The sequence below is a fragment of the Harpegnathos saltator genome, unplaced genomic scaffold, assembly GCF_003227715.2.
Source record: "Harpegnathos saltator strain DR-91 unplaced genomic scaffold, Hsal_v8.6 scaffold320, whole genome shotgun sequence".
NCBI lineage: Eukaryota > Metazoa > Arthropoda > Insecta > Hymenoptera > Formicidae > Harpegnathos > Harpegnathos saltator.
This window is the reverse complement of record NW_020230118.1, coordinates 362,424-384,351: the sequence shown is the minus strand read 5'-3', so window position 1 is coordinate 384,351 and position 21,928 is coordinate 362,424. Positions and strand designations below refer to the sequence as shown.

Here is a 21,928-nt window from a genome sequence, read left to right as displayed (position 1 = left end):
CGGCTCGCCAATTCTGGTTGACACATTCGCGAGCGAACGATCTCGAAACCGAAGCGCTCGAAAACGTCACGGACGGACACGTGATTCGTTTATCCGGCCAGGCGATCGTTCGCTTTCTCTCCTAGTTACCCTCCTTTCGATATATACGGTAAACGCTCGGGCTCATAGAAGGGCCGAGCGATCTACGATGCGCGCGAGCGAGCGAGCGAGCGAGCGAGCGAGCGCGTATCAAATATCTCGATACAGTTGATTCGACTTGAGCAGCTTGGGCAATCCGCAGCCGACGTTCTCAAGGCGCGCTTTCTAATTTCTTTTCTACCAGCTCGATCGAATCCGCGGTCTTTAATCGTTCTAACGTGTGGCCCGCCGCCGTCGGTTGCGGCTTTCTTCGAGATCGATTACACAGCGGGATCGTTGATCATCACGAGCTACTTTGCGTCCCGCTCTAGACTTTCTAGGCTGGAATACTAAGTACCTAAGGGTGTGCCGGTCAGAGTGTAGTCGTGATCCATGAACTGTCCCCATGCGATCACCATCACTGTGCCAGCGTGATCATGGTAGCCCTCGTCGGGGTGCATGGTGCGTGACACGACCCGTGAAAGCGGTAGGTCATGGCCCATCACGGATACCCTCGGCGCCGACAGGCCGTCCGCGAATCGAGGGCTCATCAACCTGCGAGACAATGTACACAGCGACCATAAAGTCTACGCCGTTTACAGGATGTCCAAGAAAAGATCTTCCAGATCTACGTGCATTACGTGCAGGATGGTTGTTCTGAGTAAATAGCTCTGAGATCTTTCAGTCGATTTTTCGACCACTGTCAAGTACTGTCTACCCTGTAGGTCTGAAATCCTTTTTCTGAACATCCTGTATATATCATAATATGCTGGACTGGGCGTTGCATCCATACTTAGTTATTGCCCAAAAGTATGTACAAGCATGGTATCAGGACATTTTGTATAAATCTAACAATAATATCAATGTCGTGAATATATCGTGAACATATGGAGGTTAGGCGAAACGGAAAAAAAGTCTTCTACCATATTTTGCACCGCCACGTAAAATTTTGACTTATTGATTTAAAAAATTTGACGATTCCTGCCGTCGTAGAAGTCGCTTGTAGATTAAGTCCAACTAGACACAAAAGTCCTGTGCTGTTTAACGTTAATTATATTATTGCCACAAATCATGTAGATTTTCAGTTACTAATTGAAAGACGTTGTGGCGCATTATCGCCAATTTCCTTGAATTAACGATTCGAAATTTTACACGCTTGCTCGAAAAATGGAGTAGAAATTTTTTTGTTCAATTTTACGCAATCTATATACACACAACAAGTTTGATTTTTATCATCGGACACTCTGTATACTTATGTGTAAATCGAATGCCAGTCTATGTGTAAAAGATAACAAGAACGAAATAAAGGCACTATGACTTTAAGATCCCCTTTGTCACTTTAAGAAAAATTAGCAAAATCTTTTATCGCGTTTTTTGTCGCGTTTTTATTCTAAACATTCGACTGGGAGAAAAGTGTTTTTGGTTTTTTCTTTATCAACAGCATTTGGGCAACCAACAATTTTACACACTGTTTCGGGATTATTGTATTAGGAGTGTGATTTAGTTTTGACAGTTATTTCTCAAAAACTGATTTACTTAAATAAGATAATGAACGAATACCTTAATCAATATACTTTTCTCCGTTTGCTACAACTTTCACCCATCTCTCTGGCAAGAGACGGATTCCGCGACGATAAAAAGATTCTTCTTTGGAGTTGATACAATTTCCAACAAATTTTCTCACTTGTTCGAAGTTATAAAAGTGTGTGTCCTCTAGAGCATGTTGCATCGACCGGGACAAGTGATAATCAGATGGAGCAATATTTGGAGAATACGCGGGGTGCGGTAAAACTTTTCATTCCAGCTCTAGTAGCGTAGTTTGGTTCATTGATAATACAACATGAAGTCGAACATTGTCGCAAAGAAAAATCACTTTGCGTCGTTTATTCGCAATTGGTAATCGTTTCTGGTCCGATGCTCTCTTCAATTTGTATAATTGTTGTGGATAACGATTAGCTATGACGGTTAGGTTCGGTTAAATTTGGATTTAACAGTTCATAGTACACAACACCTTCTTGATCTCACCAAATACTCAGCAATACTTTTGAACCGTGAATATTGCGCCTCAAAATGTTGTTGATCAGCCAGGATCAACCCATGATTTTTTTCGTTTGGAATTATGGAGGTAGATCCATTTTTCATCCCCAGTAACAATTCGATATAAAAAAGTCTTCATTTCTTTTCTGACGATCAACGAAATGCAAATGTTCAACCGGTTTGCAATGGCATTTTTCGATAATTGATATGAAACCCATTTTCTTACTTTGTAAATCTTTCCCATATCATGTAAATGTTTAATAACTATTGTACGATCAACATTTAATGCTCTGGCAAGTTCTCAAGTGGATTGCGCTGGATTTTCGTCCAATAATGCTTGCAAATCTGCATTTTCAAGCTTTTTGCTTGTCACGAGCGATTTTTGTCTTTAACATTGAAATCACCATTTTTGAATAATCTAAACCAATATTTACATGTCTTAATTGATGGAGCAACATTACCATAAACTTCTGTCAGAATTCTATGACCTCCAGCCGCCATTTTCTTCCGATTAAAAAACAAAAGCAACGCATGTCGAAAATGCTCTTTAAGAAGCTCCATTTTTTAAATGGTATTAATACGATTTTTACTGCGCCTATTGTTAATAAATGACTAAGTATCATGGATTAATATTAATGCATTAAGAAACAATAGCTGCGATTGGAACGTCTTTGACAAAACTGATATTAGTACCATTTCTTGCAGAACCTTGAAAACTAAATCACATTCCTAATAGTACACGCGGAAGATAATATGTCGAACGAATAGAATAAAATAGAGGTTAAGACCATATCGGGCAATCCTGTTACTCCGATACATGTTATATCCTTGTACTGCGCATTCATCCGCGTGCTGCTTTTATATAAGAGGAACACTTGTATATAAGGAGAGAAATAAGAGTGCGCAGTCTAATGTATTACATAGGGTGACTTATTTGAAATGCCCATCTAACATATCTCGGAGGAAATGCATTATCTGGAAAAAAGTCTCAGACGAAAGCTGTTTTAACCTTTTGCGGCGCAGACGGACACTCAGAGACTCACCTATATTCCGTCAGTTTTGTATATTTTATAAGCAGTTTTAATGATCGTTTTAATGATCAATTATATTTTCTAGCTTCTTAAGACCCTAACTGTAAGTGTAAAATAATTGTAATTACTTATAAATTCTTTAAATTTATTATTGCTAATAGTAAATAAGTAAACACAAATAAAATGTTTTTAAGAATAAATGTATGGCAAGGCGAAGAATTAACTATTTTTACTTAGGAATTGATACGCAGGGATATCTTTGGGTCGCTGATTACGAAACCGTTGTCAGATTTTAGAAATTCAAAATGGCAGATCCAATATGGCGGACGTGAAATAAAAATTCAACCAATTTCCATGAAACTAGGTGTCTAAGGTTTTTGTTGGGTCGCTGATTATGAATCCATCATCGGATTTTCAAAAATCAAGATGACCAATCCAACATGTCGGACGGAAAACTTAAGGAAAACTTCAATTTCTAGAAAAATTGGTATTGAGGAGTTTTTGGGTCGCTAATTATGAATTCATCATCAGATTTTCAAAATTCACGATGGTTGATTCAATACAGCGAAGCGAGAATTTTAGAAAACCCAAATTTCTACGCCATTTTGAATTTCGAAAATCTGGCAACGGATTTGTAATCAGTTACATTAAAAACCCCTAGATACCTAGTTTCTCGGAAATTGGTTGAATTTTGAATTTTACGTCCGCCATATTGGATTCGCCATTTTGAATTTCAAAAATCTGACTACGGATTCGTAATCAGCGATCCAGAAAACCCCTGGATACAAAGTTTTATAGAAATCGGTTAGAAGGAAAAATTCCGTGGCTCAAAGAGTTAAGAGGACAAATTATGACCTTGATCTGATCTTGTTGAGATTTTTCAATCTGCGGTATTCTTTCGAATAATGCATTTCATTCGAGATATTTCAGGTGTGTATTTAAAACAAGTCTATATAGATACCTATATGGTGCCGCGAGAGGCATCGCATTTATTTCCGCTAGAAAAGCGATTTACCTCGCAAAAGGCGACAGAGTGGCTCCCCAGGTTGGATTCTGCAAATTCGTGCAGAGGCCGTCGTAACGCCGGTACTTGCCCGGTCGGCACTCCACGTTGCTGAGGAAAGCGGGGCAGACCTCGCGAATGAGCGTTTTCGAGGTATCGATCAGCGGCAAGCTCTTCTCGATCTCCTCGTAGGTCAGTCCGTACCTGGACGTCGATCGGCGGACGATTAACACGAATATACCAAGTGAATTCGTTCGTGATCGGATCTCAGTAAGAAGATGAAATCTCGCGCAAGGAGAGAGAGACTTACGTTTGCGCGAGGTTCGTGCTGATGTCGAGGAGCAGCTCGCCGACCGTCGCCAGGTCCTCCGGTCGCCATATCTCCGACTTCGGTCTCGCGACGTCTGCAGACGATCACGTGTTAACGACAAAAACACGAGGCAGGTGTCGTAAGGGAAAAGGTGTCGTAAAGGAAAAGGAACAAGAGGAACGCAGGCGAATGAAAGGTAAGCGCATTGGGCGAGAAACACGGTTAAAAAAATATCTTACTAAAAGATATAACTACATGTTAATTAATATAAATACGAAGTTAGTTATTTTAGTACAAATAAAAAATATATATAAAAAAATTATTCGGTGAGTACTGATAGTTATGACATTTACTGATGTTTAATTAACAAGATTTATTTGAAGCATTACGATTTTGTAGAAACTGTACGGTTTTGAGAAAACGCACATTCTCCCGTTTGAGAAGGAATTTTTTTAGCGCAAGAGTATGTATGTTCAGTTACGAGTAAAGTTGTTATCAGTACCCACCGAATAAATATTTTTTTTATTAGATATTTTTTTTTCTTAGCGTATAAAAATGCGAGAGGAAATCGATCGTAAATCTACACTCAATCCCGAAACGGTTCGTAAGCATATTTTTAAATAAATAAGGTTGCAGCATTTCAGGTTGTCACATTTGAGAGACATTGCCGACACCTTTACGTTTTAGTGACAGGAGTCGAAGCGACGAATATATGCGATGTCACAATTGCAAAACGGAGGGAAAAAGACGCAGTCTGAATTATAACAAAGGACCAATGTGCGCGGTAAAAAGAACTTTAAACATTTGTTAAAATCGATTCTTGGTGAGACATTTGCGTTAGATTTTTAACGTAAAGTTAACGCGTGTTAACTTAAAATATCGCGTCTGTTAATTTTACCGAAAAATAATCAGATCAATCAAGTAGCACGCGATTAGAAAGATTTCAGTCGAAATAACCGACAACGAAGAACAACGTGATTAAGAAAAAAATGTTGAATAAAAAATCTTTCTCTTCGTGTGAAAGTGACATCTCTTTTTCGAGCGTCACGCTTGACGTCGTAGATGTGTCGGTTTTATCTCAAATCTGCTGCAAGATATCAAGATCGTCGGAGTTAATCTCTTGCGGCAATTTCGACGTAATATTTGCGCGTTGTCCTGCGCCTTTTAACGACCGCCTCGTCGACGCGGCAAATCAACGCGGAAACTCGCGAGCGAGCCGACTGGGAAATCGTGCGAGAGAAATGTGTTAGCTTCTCGATGCAAAATTTTTCACCGGGTATCGCATCATTCATTCGTGTACCGTCGCCTCGGCTCCTGTCACAACCGATTATCGCGCGAACGCGTCGACAGCGCCTCCCAACTGTCGGACAGGCCGCGGCTTCGTCGGGAAGAATGCATGCCGAGCGAGTCCTCGTCACTCGGCCAACCGAGTGTACACGTGTCAGCCCTCGCCTCGCGGTGAGAATTATCGCGGACACGTAATGCGCGTTGCATAATTAACTCGCGCGTAATTAATTCCTCTTAATGAAATTTGATGTACTCACTGATGCGCTTTCTCGCCTCGATGTAGGCATGATTTACGGCGTCGTACGTGATGCAGGTCTGCGTCCCTCCCGCAGCGGTCGGGCTGGCAGAAGAACAAAGATGAAAGTTTAAGACGCACCGGTGTAAGAAATATTATTTATGCTCCCGTCCGCGTCGCCCCCTCTCCCCTCCGGCCGCCTTCCCGTCCTCTCCCTCCGCCCTTGCCGCGATTGCGAGCGGATTAATTACCTAACGCGTTCGCAGCCTACTTTCGCGCGCGAGGAGAACCCGCGCGACACGTGAATTCGTCGCGCGTTTCGCGCGCGCGCGTCGTGTGTTCATGTGCGCGCGAGATATTTCATATCAAGGTAACCCGAAACTACCTCAGACGTGCTCTCCTATGAACGCACGCGAATCGACTTTCATATCCTGTTTCCGCCGCGGATTATAACGGCAATGACATGCCACCCGCGGCTCTCTCGTTCGCCGACGAAGGTTGACCCCGCGGAGCGATCTCTCAGCGCGTTTCTCTACGGGCGTCATATTTTATGCACGCTTATATCCGCTGCGGCTTCCGCCTTTTACCCTTCTGCCTCCCCGGCCAGGTGGGAGTGGGAGTAATTTGGGCGGAAATCTTGTCGGTTTGCCGATTTGCGAAGGCTTGCGTCTCTCTTGCCAGCGGCATGGAACGACGAAGGAGAGGGACAAAAGGGACACGCGGCGAAAATTGTTTCAACATTCATTCAAGACGTGATATTATTGCGTGGAAAATGTCACTGTAACTTCGACGAAATAGACGAGATGGAAATTCGGCTGGAATGCGCGGAACAAATCATCAATATTCCAGCTTGGTATTAGAAGGTTGAATTAATTCTGGTCTTGTTTTGTTAATTTCTTTTTATTTTTATTTTAAGGAAATGGTTAAATTTACATCGATCGAAAATATTTTCCGTCGTTAGCTGTGACTCTTTCCCATCTTTCTGGCAACACAGCGATCCCGTGACGATAGAACGATCTGTCTTTCGAAGCGATTCAATCAGACACCCATTTCTGCACATCCTCATAATTATTGAAGTGTGTATTTGCTAAAGCGTGTTGCATCGATTGGAACGGATGGTAATTAGATGGTGTTAGGTCTGGAGAGTACACTGGATGCGGAAGAGTTTCCCATTCGAGCTCTAATAATGTTTGTTTAACGATTGAAGCAACATGTGGGCAAGCATTATCGTGCCAAAGAAGCACTTTACGTCTATTGCTGGCTATCGCTGGCTTTACTTGCATCAATTCATCATTCAATTTGTTCAATTGTCGGCTGGTATCGCTCCCCGGTAACTGTTTCATTCGGTTTTAGAAGTTCATTGTTCACCACACTTTCCATATCTCACCAAATACAGAGCATTGCTTTGTGACCGTGAACGTTCCGCTTCGGTGTCGATGTTGATGGTTGTCCTGGATCAACTCATGATTTGTTCGCTTTGGATTATCAAAATAAATCCACTTTTCATCTCCAGTTACAATTCGCATACAACACAAAAAAACTCTTTTTTCTGTCTGGCAAGCAAAGACATGGCGATATTCAAATGATTGGCAATGGCACTTTCATTCAATTCATGTGGAATCCATTTGCCTTTCTTTTGAATTTTTCCCATGGCCTGCAGACGTTTAGAAATTGTTGATTTATCGACGTTGAGTTGTTCTTTCCGTTTGAGCGGTGTTTTCATTCGATAGTGCTTGCAATTCAGAATTTTTTTGGAATTTTCTTGATTGACCAGTAAGTTCTTTGTCACTCGAATCGAAATCATCACTTTTGAATCGTTGAAAGCAAAATTTACAGTTGGAATACGATGGAGCTCGATCACCATAAGTTATAACGAGCATTTCATGAGCTTCAGCTGTCGATTTTTTCAAATGAGACAAAAAAGTAATGAATGTTGAAAATGCAACTTTGTACGATCTACTTTAAACGCATATTAGGTTGGGGAAAAAGAAATCCATTATTTTTTCGTTTATTTCAAGGCTTTATTTAACATAGTTAAGATTGTTCGATTTTGGTCAAATAAGCACCGTTTTGTTCTACAATTTGTCGCCATTTTAAAGGTAATTTCATGATCCCTCTTTCATAGAAGCCCTGGTCCTTATTTGCAGAAAACTCGACTAAGCGATTTTCACAGTCTTCTCTTGAGGTCAATTTCTTACCATCAAGGAAGTTTTGCAATGACAAAAACAGATGGTAATCGCGTAGTGTCAGGTCCGGACTATAAGGTGGATGCATCAAAACTTCCCAACCAAGCTCCCGGAGTTTCTGACGAGTCACTATAGACGTATGTGACTTGGCATTGTCCTGATGAAAAACAATTCCTCTCCTATTAACCAATTCTGGCCGCTTCTGGTCGATCGCTAGCTTCAAACGGTCCAATTGTTGACAATAGAGGTCCGAATTTAGTGTTTGGCCATATGAAAGCAGCTCATGGTGGATGATTCCTTTATAGTCCCAAACATTCAGCAAAACCTTCCTGGCCGTTAATCCTGATTTGGCCACCGTTTGAGCCGTTTCGCTGCGCTTTGACCACGTTCGTTTTCGCACAATATTGTCGTATATAATCCATTTCTCATCTCCAGTCACCATCCGTTTCAGAAATGGCTCGATTTCGTTCCGTTTGGTCAAGGCTTCGCAGATTGAAATTCGGTCCATCATGTTTTCTTGCGTCAATTCGTGTGGCATCCAAACATCGAGCTTTTTTTTGAATCCAGCTTTATGCAAATGGTTTAAAACTGTTTTGTGGTCGATCTTCAGCTCCTGGGCGATACTACGACTGCTAACATGCCGGTCTACTTCGATCATTTCCATAATTTTATTGACATTTTCGACGACGGGCCTACCTGTGCGAGATGCATCTTTAACATCAAAATTACCGGAACGGAATGGACAAAACCAAAATTGCTCGTGATTGGCTGTGACAGTATCGGGATCATAAACACCATTCACAATTTCAGCCGCCTGGCTTGCATTTTCGCCTTTATCGAAGCAAAATTGTTAAATATACCGAATCTTCTCTTTGTTGACGTACATCTTTTACGTGCTATAACTCACAACTTAATCGACGAATCACAAAACCGTTAAAGAATTTTTTTTTAGTACGGAATGTCACTTTTCCAACGAGTACAAAAATTAACCTATGCGATTTATACATCACGTGATATATACCACTAAAGCCATCTAGCGGAAAAATAACGGATTTCTTTTTCCCCAACCTAATATAAATAATAAAACTATCAGTAACAATAGCGCGCAAACTGTTATATGTTACAGAGTCGAATGTCAAATCTTTCAGTGTTGACAGATTTCAACGTTCGTACTAATTATTGTTACTAAAGCCATCTGTTGCTAGGGACCAGAACTAACTCAATCTCCTAATATTATGAAACTTTTATGAAATAAGGGGAGCGAAGGAAACGCGGGCAAGTTGCCAAAATTGTTTCAAGTCGTGTGGAGTGCGACATGAAAATCCTCTTGGTGGATTCGTTACTGCGTCAAAGTAACAGCTAAATTGACATTATTCCATGACGCGAATTTAACGACCGATTCGATATGGTATGTCTGCTGCGTAAATGTGATTCGAAAAATTGCAGATCTCGCGCAAAGTGCGCGTGTGTGTTTTCGTGTGCGATCGTCCCACGTCGCAACAATCGTGAAAGTCTATTCAGGTCTCTTTATCTCCTTAGCGCAGGTAGCACTCAACATGTGGCAGGGTCACGAACTCGTTTAATTTAATGCGTTTACGCGGCTACACTGAAGTTCCATGCGAATGCGCGACGGAACTGTTCTACAAATCTCATTCGCGCTGCAACGCGACGCGAGGTTTCGCAAATTACCGCTCGCGATAAGTTGCGCGCGAGAGCTGCGGGAAGGAAGATAGATGAGGAGACAGAGAGGAAGATCAATCAGACAGAGAGAGAGAGAGAGAGAGAGAGAGAGAGAGAGAGAGAGAGAGAGAGAAGAAGAAGAAAGAGACACGCGGTTTCTCGTGTCTAATCCGCAGCGAAGCGTTACGCGTCGCAACCGTTACGCCGTGACCGATGTTAATAATAACGAGAGCATTCCATAATGGTGTCGTGCGTCGACGCACTTACCATAACTGGTCCGAGGGGGACGGCCGTACTCCGTTCTCGCAGATTGCGACAGTCGCGGAACTTTTCTCTCGATGTACATAAATCGCACTCATTTCGCCGTCTGCTCGTGAGGTACTTTGCTTTTTTTCTTTTCAAGCAAGTACGTTAAATAATCGCGAAGCACGTCACCAAGTAACAGCACCGACGGCGTATTCGAGGGTGTTAACCCTCCATGAGCTGTGCATGTGTGTGTGTGTGTCACCGATGACATTAAGCGAGGAAAACCTTAATTGACTAAAATAATCGGCAAGTCAACAATAAAAATTAATTACTCTTCATGTGAGCAGTTACAACTAATGCGATCGGTTGATGAAATTATTAATCAATGCATGATCGATCAAATCAATCGAGAGAAACAATCGTTACACAAGATGTCCGGGATCTCTTGGAAACGAAAAATTGTGAAGATTAATCAGATCAAACTAAGAAGAAAAATCAAATACTATTTTGCAAATAAGTACGCAGATTTTCAAGTTATCAATTAATAGAGCCTCTGGATGTGGACATCTTCAATCATTAATAACTTAATAACTATTGCGATTTTTGCAAAATGGTGCTTGACTTTTCTTCTCAATTTAATCTGGTTAGTCTTCACAATTTTTCGTTTCCAACAGATCCCAGACACCATACTGTATATAATCATGACTTATTCGAAGGTAGTTTTGATGATTTTATGCAAGCAAAATTTTGATCGATTAATGCACAACAAAGTGAAGTCAGTGTTGGACTTTCATTTCATCAACTAACATTTTAGAAGACTGAAATAATCGGGAAATTAACAACCGAAATTAATCACTCGTTATATGAGCAATATCATAAATAATATAATTGATTTGTGAAATTAATTATTAATCAATGCATAATTAATTAAATCGAAGTAATCGGTCAAAACAATCATTATATATGTAATCACGATATAGCCAATGTTAATTTTAATTATTTTAATCCGCGAAATTGTATTTCAATCAATGAATACTCCATACCGACGTCAATGTTCAATTTAATTAATCAATTAAAATTTCAGCTGACTAAAATAATTCGCAAATTAATAGTCAAAATTAATGAAACAAAATTGGATAATTTAATTGATTTATCTCGATATACACAAGGTGCTAAATTTCAAACATATCAAACATATCAAATATAATAACAGATCAAATATCTCGAAAACTGAATGATATCGCAGTTTTTTAGGTCGTATTGTTTCAGAGGGAACACGTTTTGATAAAACAATTAGATTTTGGCTGGAGGCATCAAGGTAAGATGAAGGTCAAATTATTTTCTTAATGGAATTCTGATTTTTTATTAAACAACTACGTTACGTAGTCTTTGTCATTTACTCAAAGTAATTAAAGATTGAATAATGAAAAAAGAGACTCAGAACAGAAAAAGAAGACTCAGAACAGAGAAAAATAATGTTTTAATAAAACAAAGAAGAAACAAACTTTATCGATAAGTCCTGAAGACAAGAACAAGAAAATGGGCCTTTCATCATCTAATTTTCGAAGTATCTGACGAGCTACGTTCGAGATTTGGCACCCTGTATAAACAATCAATAGGAAGCAACCGAATAATCATGATTTATCCGATGTCAATATCGTTCTGGAGATGTGCGAATCAAGAATTTTTATGTCGAATCGAATCAAATCTAATCTCACTTTTTAAATTCGAATTCAAATCGAATCGAATCTATAAAATTTCACTCGAATTTGAGTCGAATCGAATGAAATCGAATCGAATCTATAAAATTTCATTCGAATTCGAATCGAATCGAATGAAATCGAATCGAATCATTAAAAAATTTAACATGACTATTAAACATGCAAATAATGACGGAAGATTTTAATATGAAAGGGAATATTGATATTGTAATATCATCTTAAAGTAAAATATATATTTAAATATTTAAAGTAATTTATAATTAAGTTATTAATTGTAAGTTGAGTTAATTACAAGTTAAGGGTACAAACATACAAGCCCAAATGGCCCGTTTTGTAGCTGATGCACGCAAATGATAATATATTTGATTCCTATTCGAGTCATAGGGATTCGGATTCGAATTAAATCGAATTACATTAGATTCGATTCGATTCGAATTCGAATAGTTCGCACATCTCTGTATCGTTGTTCACTTGAGCCAATGAAACTTTCAGTCGGTCAATGCCCGACGGTTAATTGTGACGTGTGTGCGTACGCGTGTCGTCGCGTGTTCGCACCTTAAATCCGTTCTCGTTAGCCGCGTCGCGGCTATCCTTTCGAAACGCGCCGATCGAGAATCGCTTTCACAGCCGACAGCGCACGCAATTTCAGTCCCCGAATCGGCGATCTCCGCTGTATCGCGCGGATAGTTGGACAGAGCTGGAGGCAGGCAGGCAGGCAGGCGCATAGAGCGCGGGCGCGGTGTCTCGTTATGTTACGTCGTGTCCCCGGGCGGCTGTTTGACATTCCGGGTGCCTTCGTGTCGAAGTAGGTGCGTGACATCGTTAATCGCGCGACGTTACACACAACGCGCCCACCTAAACCGGTCGACCGCGGGTCACGTGTCTACGCCTGCCTGTGCTCACCTCCAATCTGCTGAGCACCTGTCAATTGTGCTCTTCTTCCCTCCCCTCTCTCCTCCTCCTCCTTCGAGGGCTGATCCCGTCGATTTGTTCGTTTGATCCTTAATATAAGTACCAAGGATCAACTCAATCAACGTTGTTCATTATGCCGAGCTCCTCAGAGGGGATTTCTTAAGGATTAATCATCAATTGTTTGATGTTGTAGTTGACTCCAATGATGTTCTTCAGAATGTTTAACATATACTTTAGTGACTCGAGCATTGTTGTAACGACATATTTTGATGTTATAGTTGCAAGAATACGGCAAAAGTTACTTACGGAGGACCCTTGGGTCCTCAGAGGAGCCCTTAGTACATTAAGGATTAACGTTGCTGTGATACATGAGTAATAAGTAGGCGTAGGTTTTGATCGAGTCACATCGAGTGGACGGACAATGTTCACTGAAGCGTTCATAAAAATTCCCTCGAAGCGTTCTTTAACGCAGTAACTGCACACGATGGAAAAGAGGGGGAGGGAGAGAATGTTGAATTCTGAATGACGCTATTATGAGGGGAATGGACTAGTTAATGACGCAATTATGATGAGGATTGAGTGCTTAATTCTTAACGCAACACACGTGCATTATTAAGCCCGTGTCGAGCTCTAGATTGCGATTGCGAATTGGGGATCGCAGCTTGACCAGATAGACGCAGCTGGTTGAGATTGAGAGTGTAAATCACTATCATACTTTAGATTGAAGTTTGCGGGGTTGCGTCGGGATTTCAGCTTCAGAATGCGGCTCGACCAATCAGAAAATTCTGTACATTTGGAAACATTTGTCGGCAATTTCGCCAGACATGCCAATATTGTGGAACACCCACAAAAGAATTGTCTTAAAATTCCACAAAAATGACATAAAATCGCTGAAACAAATCAGGACTGAAACCAGAATCGAACCCGGGCTTTTCGCTTACTGCGCAAATTTCTTACCGACTAGACTACTATAAAAAATAATTCTTGAAATCATTGAAATATTGGAAAGAACCATTTCTTTGTCTCCTTCAACAGTTATCAGACGTAGGGAAGTGAATGCTTTCCTATGGAGGTAGAATAAGAAGATCTACCATTTTGCAAATTACTACGACAATTATTGAGACAGTAGTGGGAGAAAATCAGCCAATTTGCAATCTATGCAATCTGTGCGATCGAACGAGCTCTTCAGGGGAAATCTCATCCTAGTTGATTGGATCTATAGACGATTTCTTAGCAACGGTGAGTTGTACATAATGTTGGACGATAGACTGTGCCTTCTTATGAGATGTTTGAAGACGAGCTATAAAGGACAGATGTATAGCTCCTCTCCATTATCCACAGGCGTGCCATCTTCGTCTAGCTTTCTCTAATAGGGGTGAGGCTAGACAAAGATCGAAAGCCGTCCTCTTCAGACGTAGTCTTCGCAGCCTTTTGCTCGGCTTATTGTATTTCATTGTCAAGCAACCTTGTAATATTGTAATATTGAAGACTATCGACAGTACATTAACCTCTTTCCGCAAAGTTTACGTCATATTGGTTGGACAGAGTTACAAGTGTTATTACACAATGAAAGCACGCGCAGAAATGAATTGGAGTATTGCTCGATATGTGGTGAAAACGACAAAAATTTTCAAAATTGACATTTTGAACTGTTAGTTGCTGTGAATATTTGTCCGATGCAAAAGTTCAGCTTGTACATATCGAAAGTGTGTTTGCTCCGCTCAGGAAAATTTTAACGAACATTAAAGTATCTCCAAAAATTAATTTTAAAACTTCAAAATACACGAAAAGTTTGTAGAAAAATTCTGAGTTTCCTATTGAATGTGATCAAACAAAGCACACACAAAAAGCACAAATTTATAATATAAATTTATGTTGCTTTGTTTTACCATATTTGACGGGAAAACTTAGAACCTTCCTGCAAATTTTTGTATAAATATTCATAATATAAATTTTATTATTAGGTCTAGTAGTTAATACTTTCCGATTTTTGACAATTTTCAATCTTTATTTAAAAATAAATAGAGCAAGATTAATTAATTAATGAAATATTCTCCGTTGTCATCGATAATCTTACGCTATTTGTTAAGCAATTGCCGAATCCCATCATGATAGAAACTTGATGGCTTTCAGGTTACAAAGTCATCGATGAAATTTCGTACGTCGTCAACTGTCGAAAAATGTGTAGCAGACAGTACGTGTTGCATCAACCGGAACAAGTGAAAATTTGATGGAGCCAAGTCTGGAGAATACGCCGCGTGTAAGAGAACTTTCTAGAACTTGAAGTGTAAGATGGTTTCCTTTGTGGCTTCTGCTATATGCAGTTTAGCATTGTCGCGCCGCAGAATGATTTTACGGCTGTCTTGTCCAGTAAATGACCTTTTTTCTCAATTGCATCACTCAAACGTATCAATTGTTCTTGGTAAATCTCTGCTTCAATGGTTTTACCCGGTCGCAAAAGCTCATGGTACAGCACATCTTTTTGGTCCCACCATATATAAAGAAGAACTTTTTTTTCGAAATGTTTGGGTTTTGCTATCGATATTGCTTGTTAGTTGATTAGGGTCTACCCATGATTTTTTGCGTTTTGGATTTTCATATATAGTCCATTTTTCGTCACCAGTTATGATTTTGTGCAAAAAGTCTCTTTTTTGTTGTCTGGCGGGCAAGATAACGCAATTGGTCAATCGGCGATTTTTATTATCAATAGTTGCTCGTGTGGAACCTGCTTCCCTTCTTTCTGTATCTTTCCGATACAATGTAAACGATCGCAAATAGCTTCCTGGTTTACTTCTAGCTTTCCCGCAAGTTCTTGTTGTATTTGTGCCGTATTTTCATCCAGTAGAGATTTTGCAACTCCTCGTCTTCAAATATTTTTAGCCTACCGGAGCGTGGTTGGTCGTGAAGATCAAAATTGCCACTTCAAAAACGTTCAAACCAGTTTCGACATGTGCGATCGGTCACAGCAATTTCACCATAAGCAGCACAAATAATTTTCGCTGCTTCAGAATCGTTTTTATTTAAATGAAATGTGAAATGCATCGTGCATCAAATATGCTCTTTGTTGATAGCCATTGCGAACACTATTGATTATTTGAGGTTGTATCAAACGATAAATCATATGTCATCTCAAAAAGTTAAGTGTCAACACTTTAAAACCGCAAAAGAGCGGGAGAATATTTCAATTTCAAATTTTGCTCTGAGCTATGTAAGTTTCATCGGAAAGAATTAACTACTAGATCTAATATTATTTTTATTTTTCATTAAATTTTATTATTTTATTTATTGTATAAATTTTATATGTGACCTGTGTGAAAAGAGTAGTAAGATTGTGTGATAGAAAAAGAGAGAGAGTGTATGTGTGTGTGTGCGTATGCTTATTAATTAATTAATTAATATTTGAACGATGGCATCTATATTAGCGGCACCTTTGGACTTCGTCATTCGAAATGGCATCTCCTCGACAAGCCCAGTTTGTTTTATCCTCATCGGGACTAGAGGAGCGTTACTGCGGATATTTTTTTTTATCTACTTTAAAGCAGTTTTGTCTTAACGCGAGCCCCTTGTAGTTCATTAGCGGCGCGCCCCAAAAGGCTCAATTAGCCGCGGCAAGATTCTCACGCGGCCGGGTTTGATCGCGCGAGTTAGATTAGCCAGTTACCGCGCCGCTCGCGTATTCACGTGTATGCGAACACTGCCGCGATAGACTGATAGATCAGGTAGATCGAATCGAGCCGCGAATACCGCGTTATGGCCAATTACGACAGCGCGACCGGCAGAGAAATGCGGCGCGTTCCTTTGCCGCGTAATTGCAACGCGGTTTAACCCAGTTTCGGCCGGGCCGAGCGACGTCCACGGTCGCGTGTCGTGGAACGAAGAGACCCCGTGGAAGATTTCTCGGGGTCCAATTGGAATCCAGTTCGGTCTTTTCCGAAACCCATGCAGGTTCAAGCTCCTCTGTGGGAATGGCTCTAAGGGAGACTTCACGACTTTCCAAATAAATGAGGTTATGATTCTAAATGAGAAACTAACCTAAAAGGTTTGTTCCGCTCGCGTCTTTCAGCATTTTTCTTTTAATGCGACATGAAAAGAAGTTGAGCAAGATGCTCGAGACACCTTCGGGAGTACTTTCGTTTTTTAAATATCGTATGTTTGTTTACATACATACATGTCTTTAAAATGTCTATAAATGTCTATACATGTCAATAACATACATGTCTATAAAATAGAAATTGGAAGGAAGAGAGCTCTGAGAGGAAAAAACGCGAGTCTCGGTATTTCAATTCCAGACGGAGAATTCGCGTTTAGGGCAAAAATAGGACTTCCCCGCTATCGCTATCGCTATCGGCTGAGCAATTTTGGGTCAAGTTTGGAGATTCCGATCGGAACCTGTGCCGCGCCTGGGAAAACCCGAAGAAATTTCTACTCTGCAATTTTCTGTTCCGTTGACTTTTCGCCACTGACAGGCTGTAATACACGTTAATATACGAGCGTGCGCATTAACCTCGCAATTGAACCTCGTAATAACAATCTCGCCCGTAATTCCCCGTCTGTCCGCTGTAATCCCCCCCCGGCAAATTTGACACTCTTTCAAGGAGATTTCGCGCAGAAGCGCGCGAGCGTTGAGACCTCACGATCGTCTGCGGTCGTTGATTGTCGAACAGCGAAAATGGCGCCTTAATCACCGGTCTCGGCGTTACGTTACGCACGAGATGCTCGAAATTCGCGAAGATTTCAAGTGCGTTCCACGCGATCATGACGATGACGACGACGACGACGGCGACGACGGGCAGCCTTCGACAGCCAGTTACTCGCGGCTTGTTTACGCCAGCTCGATCGCACCGTAAGCGCGATCTGCCTCGGCGAAAAAACCGTTGAAAAAGGTAGAGAAGGAAAAGCGACGGGCGGGGCGAATTTTACGAGGCGGCCGGCAATACAATACGCCAGCCGAGTCGAGTTTATCCGCTCAGACTCGCGGCGGAATGTCGCGCGTTAATAAGGCGCGCGGTCGCACGGTGAGAACCGGTAAGCTCCGGTATCGGTCCAGCACCCACTGGTCCTGCGGGAACAGGACGATAGTGAAAGTCCTGCGTGGACCGCGCGAGCAAAGTTCCTGCTTTCTCTAATCCTCTAGAACGTCGGCTGAGGATTTACTCCATTACGTAAACGCGCGCGCGCTCCGGCGATGCACAATGTAGCGAGATATGTGTGTTTCCTGCTCGCGCCGTACGATGTAGCGCGTTGATAGACGAGAGATGATAAATAAATGGCCGTTCTCGAGGCCCCGCGTGTATATCGGGTCAAAGGCCGCGAACTCCTCGCTCGCGGAACGCGCGTTGCCTTCCTCCTCTCTCCTGTTCTTCCGTTCTTTCTTCCCTTCGTTGCGCCTTCCCCACCCTCTCTCTCGTCTGCTACTCTCTCTCTCTCTCTCTCTCTCTCTCTGTCTCTCGTTTCTCGCGCCGTAAGATTACCGTAAACAAACAGCGCGGCACCGCTAAATTCAAATCGTGCGCGCTCTCTAACAATAGCGCAATTAACCCATTGTGAGCGCAATTAACCCGCTCTCTGCGCAACAGGGATCTCTCGCCGTGCTCCGTCTCTCCGTGAAATAATATTCGGGCCCGGGTGGATAGACACAATTGTCCATATCGGCGTTCTTCGCGTTGGGCTTCTCCCGCGCCGTCTAAATCGGCGCAGGATTTTGCAAATCAATTCTATAGACTACTATACAGGATGTAACGTCAAGATGTAGGTCAGTACGACGGGTTGCCTGTCTCTATTCGGGCGATAATGCGGATGTTGCCGAGAAAAGCTAAAAGGCAACCTGTCATACTGACCTGTTGGTTTGGCAACTAAGTAATTGCGGATTTCTTTTTGAGAAAATAAAAGACAATCTTTTCATGAAACGAAATAACTTTATGCAGTGATGTATTATCTATTTTTATCAATGACCTTCTGCCATCTTTCAGGCAGCATCATAATTCCACGTTCATAAAACTTTTGGTTTTTATCGGCAAAAAACTGAACTAAGTGCGATTTGACATCATCATCATTGTTGAAATTTTTACCATTCAAGAAGTTTTGCAAAGAACGGAATAAATAATAATAATCTAATGTTGCAAGGTCAGAACTGGTACGGTGGATGTGGCAACACATTTCAACCAAGCTCCAATAATTTTCGCCGAGTGACCAAAGATGTGTATGGCCTTGCATTGCCATGGTAGAACACAATACTTTTTCGATTTCCCAATTCTGGTCGCTTTTCTTGAATTGCATTGTTCAGTTTGCTTAGTTGTTGAATATATACATCTGAATTGATCGTTTGGTTGCGTGGTAAAGTTTCAAAGTAGACAATTCCTTTGTAATCCCACCAAACTGATAACATGAGTTTTTCTTTATGAATATCAATTTTGGATGTTGTTTGCGCCGGTTCATTTTGCTTGCTCCACGATCTTTCTCGATTGACATTATTGTAAACAACCCATTTTTCATCGCCAATTGTCAATCGTTTCAAAAATGGATCATTTTCGTTACGTTTCATTAGCAAATCGCGGATGGCAATGCGTTGTGTTAAGTGAATTTCTTTAAGTTCATGAAGAATCCATAAATCGAGTTTTTTTACGTAGTCAAGTTGTTAAACGCTTTTCAATGCATGTATGTGATACATCGAATTTCTCTGCAATCTCACGTGTTGTGCTATGACGATCCGCATCGATTATTGCTTTGATTTGGTCGTCATCAACTTCATCTGGACGACCAAAGCGTTGTTCATCTTTGAGTGAAAAATCACCCGAACGAAATTTAGCAAACCAATTTTGATACTGCCGTGTTTTTAAGGCTTCGTCACCATACACAGCACATAACTTTTTGTGAGTTTGCGATGCGTTTTTTCCTTTGCGAAAGTAAAAAAGCAAAACATGACTAAAATGCTCGTTTTGCTTTCCCATTTTCAACCGACGCCAAACAAAAGCTATACAACCGATCGATACAATTTTTTTATTGAATGCTAATTGAAATTCCAACTATCAAATAACAATATGGGTTTGACATTTCGAATACATAAATATACCTAAAAATTTAACTAACGCTATCCATCCAGTGAAATCCGCAATTACTTAGTAATAGTACTAACAACGCAGGAATAGACTATCAACGAAGTTTGTCTCGCTAAGAAACAATAAATTTGTTAATAGCGAAATTTTTCCTGGAATATAAATTTGCAAGTTTTTATCGTCATTATAAAGTAAAGTCGACAAGCATGACGATCACAATGGAAAATAAAATTGCCAGTTATAATAAAATTAAAAGAATGAGACGCCGGTTTGTAAAGTTGCTAAAATGTAAATATCACGAAGCGGAATAATAAATTAAAGCGGATTATCGATTATCGTCTGTGCGCTCCTCGATTGGAAAATAATCTCTAAACAACAACTTTCTGCGATAATTTCTCCTATAAAATCCTCCGCGTGTGTAATCGAGGGACGGTTGAATCTAGCGGAGCCGATGCTCGCGTGAAGTATAACGGTGAAGGGTGCCAAAGGTACAATTTATCGAGAATCGGGGAAATCCACGCGATTCGCTGATTCCGCGTCGAAGCTTAAAGCCGAAAGTTAACCTCGGTCAATCGGGAGAAACCGGACTCGGCCGTCCGCCTACGCGTTGAGCTTTCGCTAAATTAAGATAGCCGTCGTTGCGTGAATTCATATTCGATTCTAATGTGAGTACTTACAACGAGCCGCGCAGCAAATTATAGGTATAGTCGTAAACGCTGGTTCTTCCACGAGAGTCCAGGATCAAGGCGCAATCCTCGCCGTTTACATAAGCGTCAAGAGGCTGATACTGCAGTCCGTCGCAGCAGGCCGTTGCCAGCAGCACAAGGAGCCCGACGATCGCGGAACTCGTCCGCGTTATCGCGAATCTGCAACATTCCGATGAAGACGATTACCATCTTCTATTCTCGCCGTCCGGCAGGATCGCGAAATAGCCGACGCGTTCAGACGCGGAAAGGCGGGCCTCTCGCCGTCCTTTCAAGTCGCATAAGCTCGTATCAATAGTCGCCTCTCGGACGAGGTATCCGGACTGCAGAGTCGGGTGGTAACCAGTCAATCTAGTAAAAGTTAAGTTAAAAAGTTATCAGGTAATTAAATAGAAAATGTCCGATTTCCTCAAGTACTAAGTTCGACGGTCGATATCTCTCTGACATTTCGCTTTCACAGTTTTCGGTTTATTCTTTTGTTGTGAAGGTACACCATCACTCTTTCAAACGCATGTCTTAGTTTGTGATTATCTGTCGAGTTGTCTTTATTACAGCAATCTTTGTGTGACCATGGATAAATCGAAAGTTCGTGTTATTTTCGAATATGAGTTCCGTCGTGGAACCAATGCAGCGCAGATGACACGAAATATCAATATAGTGTTTGGTGAAGATGTGGCTAATGAACGCACGATACGTCGATGCTTTGAGAAATTTCGTTCTGGCGATTTTAAGCTTGAAAATGTGTCACGTGAGTGCGACCTGAGGCCAAGGTGGATAATGATAAGTTAAAAGCTATAGTGGAGGCGGATACATCTCAAACTACGCGTGAATTAGCAGCAAGGTTTAACGTTACTATTCCGACAATACTGGACCATTTGGAATAAATCGACAAGGTAAAGAAGCTGGATAGAAGGATTCCGCATGAATTAAACGAGCGTCAGAAGAGAAGTCGTCTCGAAGCTTGCCTTTCTTTACTATCACGGCATAAAGACGAACCATGTTTACATCGTATTGTTACGTGTGATCAAAAATGGATTCTTTTCGATAATCGCATTCGGCACAATGGTCGGATATAGATGAAGTGTCGAAACACGGTCCGAAACCGGATATTCACCAAAAAAAGCTAATGGTGTGTGTTTGGTGGTTCAGCGCTGGTATTATTCACTACAGCTTCATGAAACCTGGTCAAACGATTACAGCGGATGTCTACTGTAACTAACTGGACGAAATGATGAGGATGCTTGCGATTAAGCAGCCGAGATTGGTCAATAGAGACAGGTCGATCCTCTCGCAAAACAACGCTCGACCACACGTCGCACAAACAACGCTGCTCAAATTACAGGAGCTGGACTTGGAAACTTTCTCGGTCACCCGCCGTATTCACCAGATCTTGCGCCAACTAACTAC

At 41.2% G+C, this 21,928-nt stretch overlaps 2 protein-coding genes across 5 annotated transcripts in view; one reads left to right on the top strand and one right to left on the bottom strand.

The window, feature by feature from the left end:
* Positions 1 to 21,928, top strand: part of LOC112588865 (uncharacterized) — an 88,304-nt gene that overhangs the window by 20,684 nt on the left and 45,692 nt on the right. Inside the window, exon 1 of one of the 4 annotated variants that reach the window (XR_003113093.1) lies at positions 4,606 to 4,694. The exons of the other annotated variants lie outside the window; for them this stretch is intronic. The gene's annotated coding sequence lies outside the window, so the exon portion shown is untranslated. Of the gene's footprint in view, positions 1 to 4,605; positions 4,695 to 21,928 lie in introns of those variants that run through there. 4 annotated transcript variants of the gene reach the window in all.
* cysu (peroxidase homolog) overlaps positions 1 to 21,928 on the bottom strand; it is a 52,698-nt gene that overhangs the window by 19,846 nt on the left and 10,924 nt on the right. The window contains exons 2-6 of the mRNA XM_011146257.3: positions 20,495 to 20,683; positions 6,043 to 6,125; positions 4,499 to 4,592; positions 4,201 to 4,392; positions 476 to 672 (exon numbers count right to left, since the gene is read on the bottom strand). Coding sequence (XP_011144559.2) covers positions 476 to 672; positions 4,201 to 4,392; positions 4,499 to 4,592; positions 6,043 to 6,125; positions 20,495 to 20,683 — 755 coding nt within the window. The remainder of the gene's footprint in view (positions 1 to 475; positions 673 to 4,200; positions 4,393 to 4,498; positions 4,593 to 6,042; positions 6,126 to 20,494; positions 20,684 to 21,928) is intronic.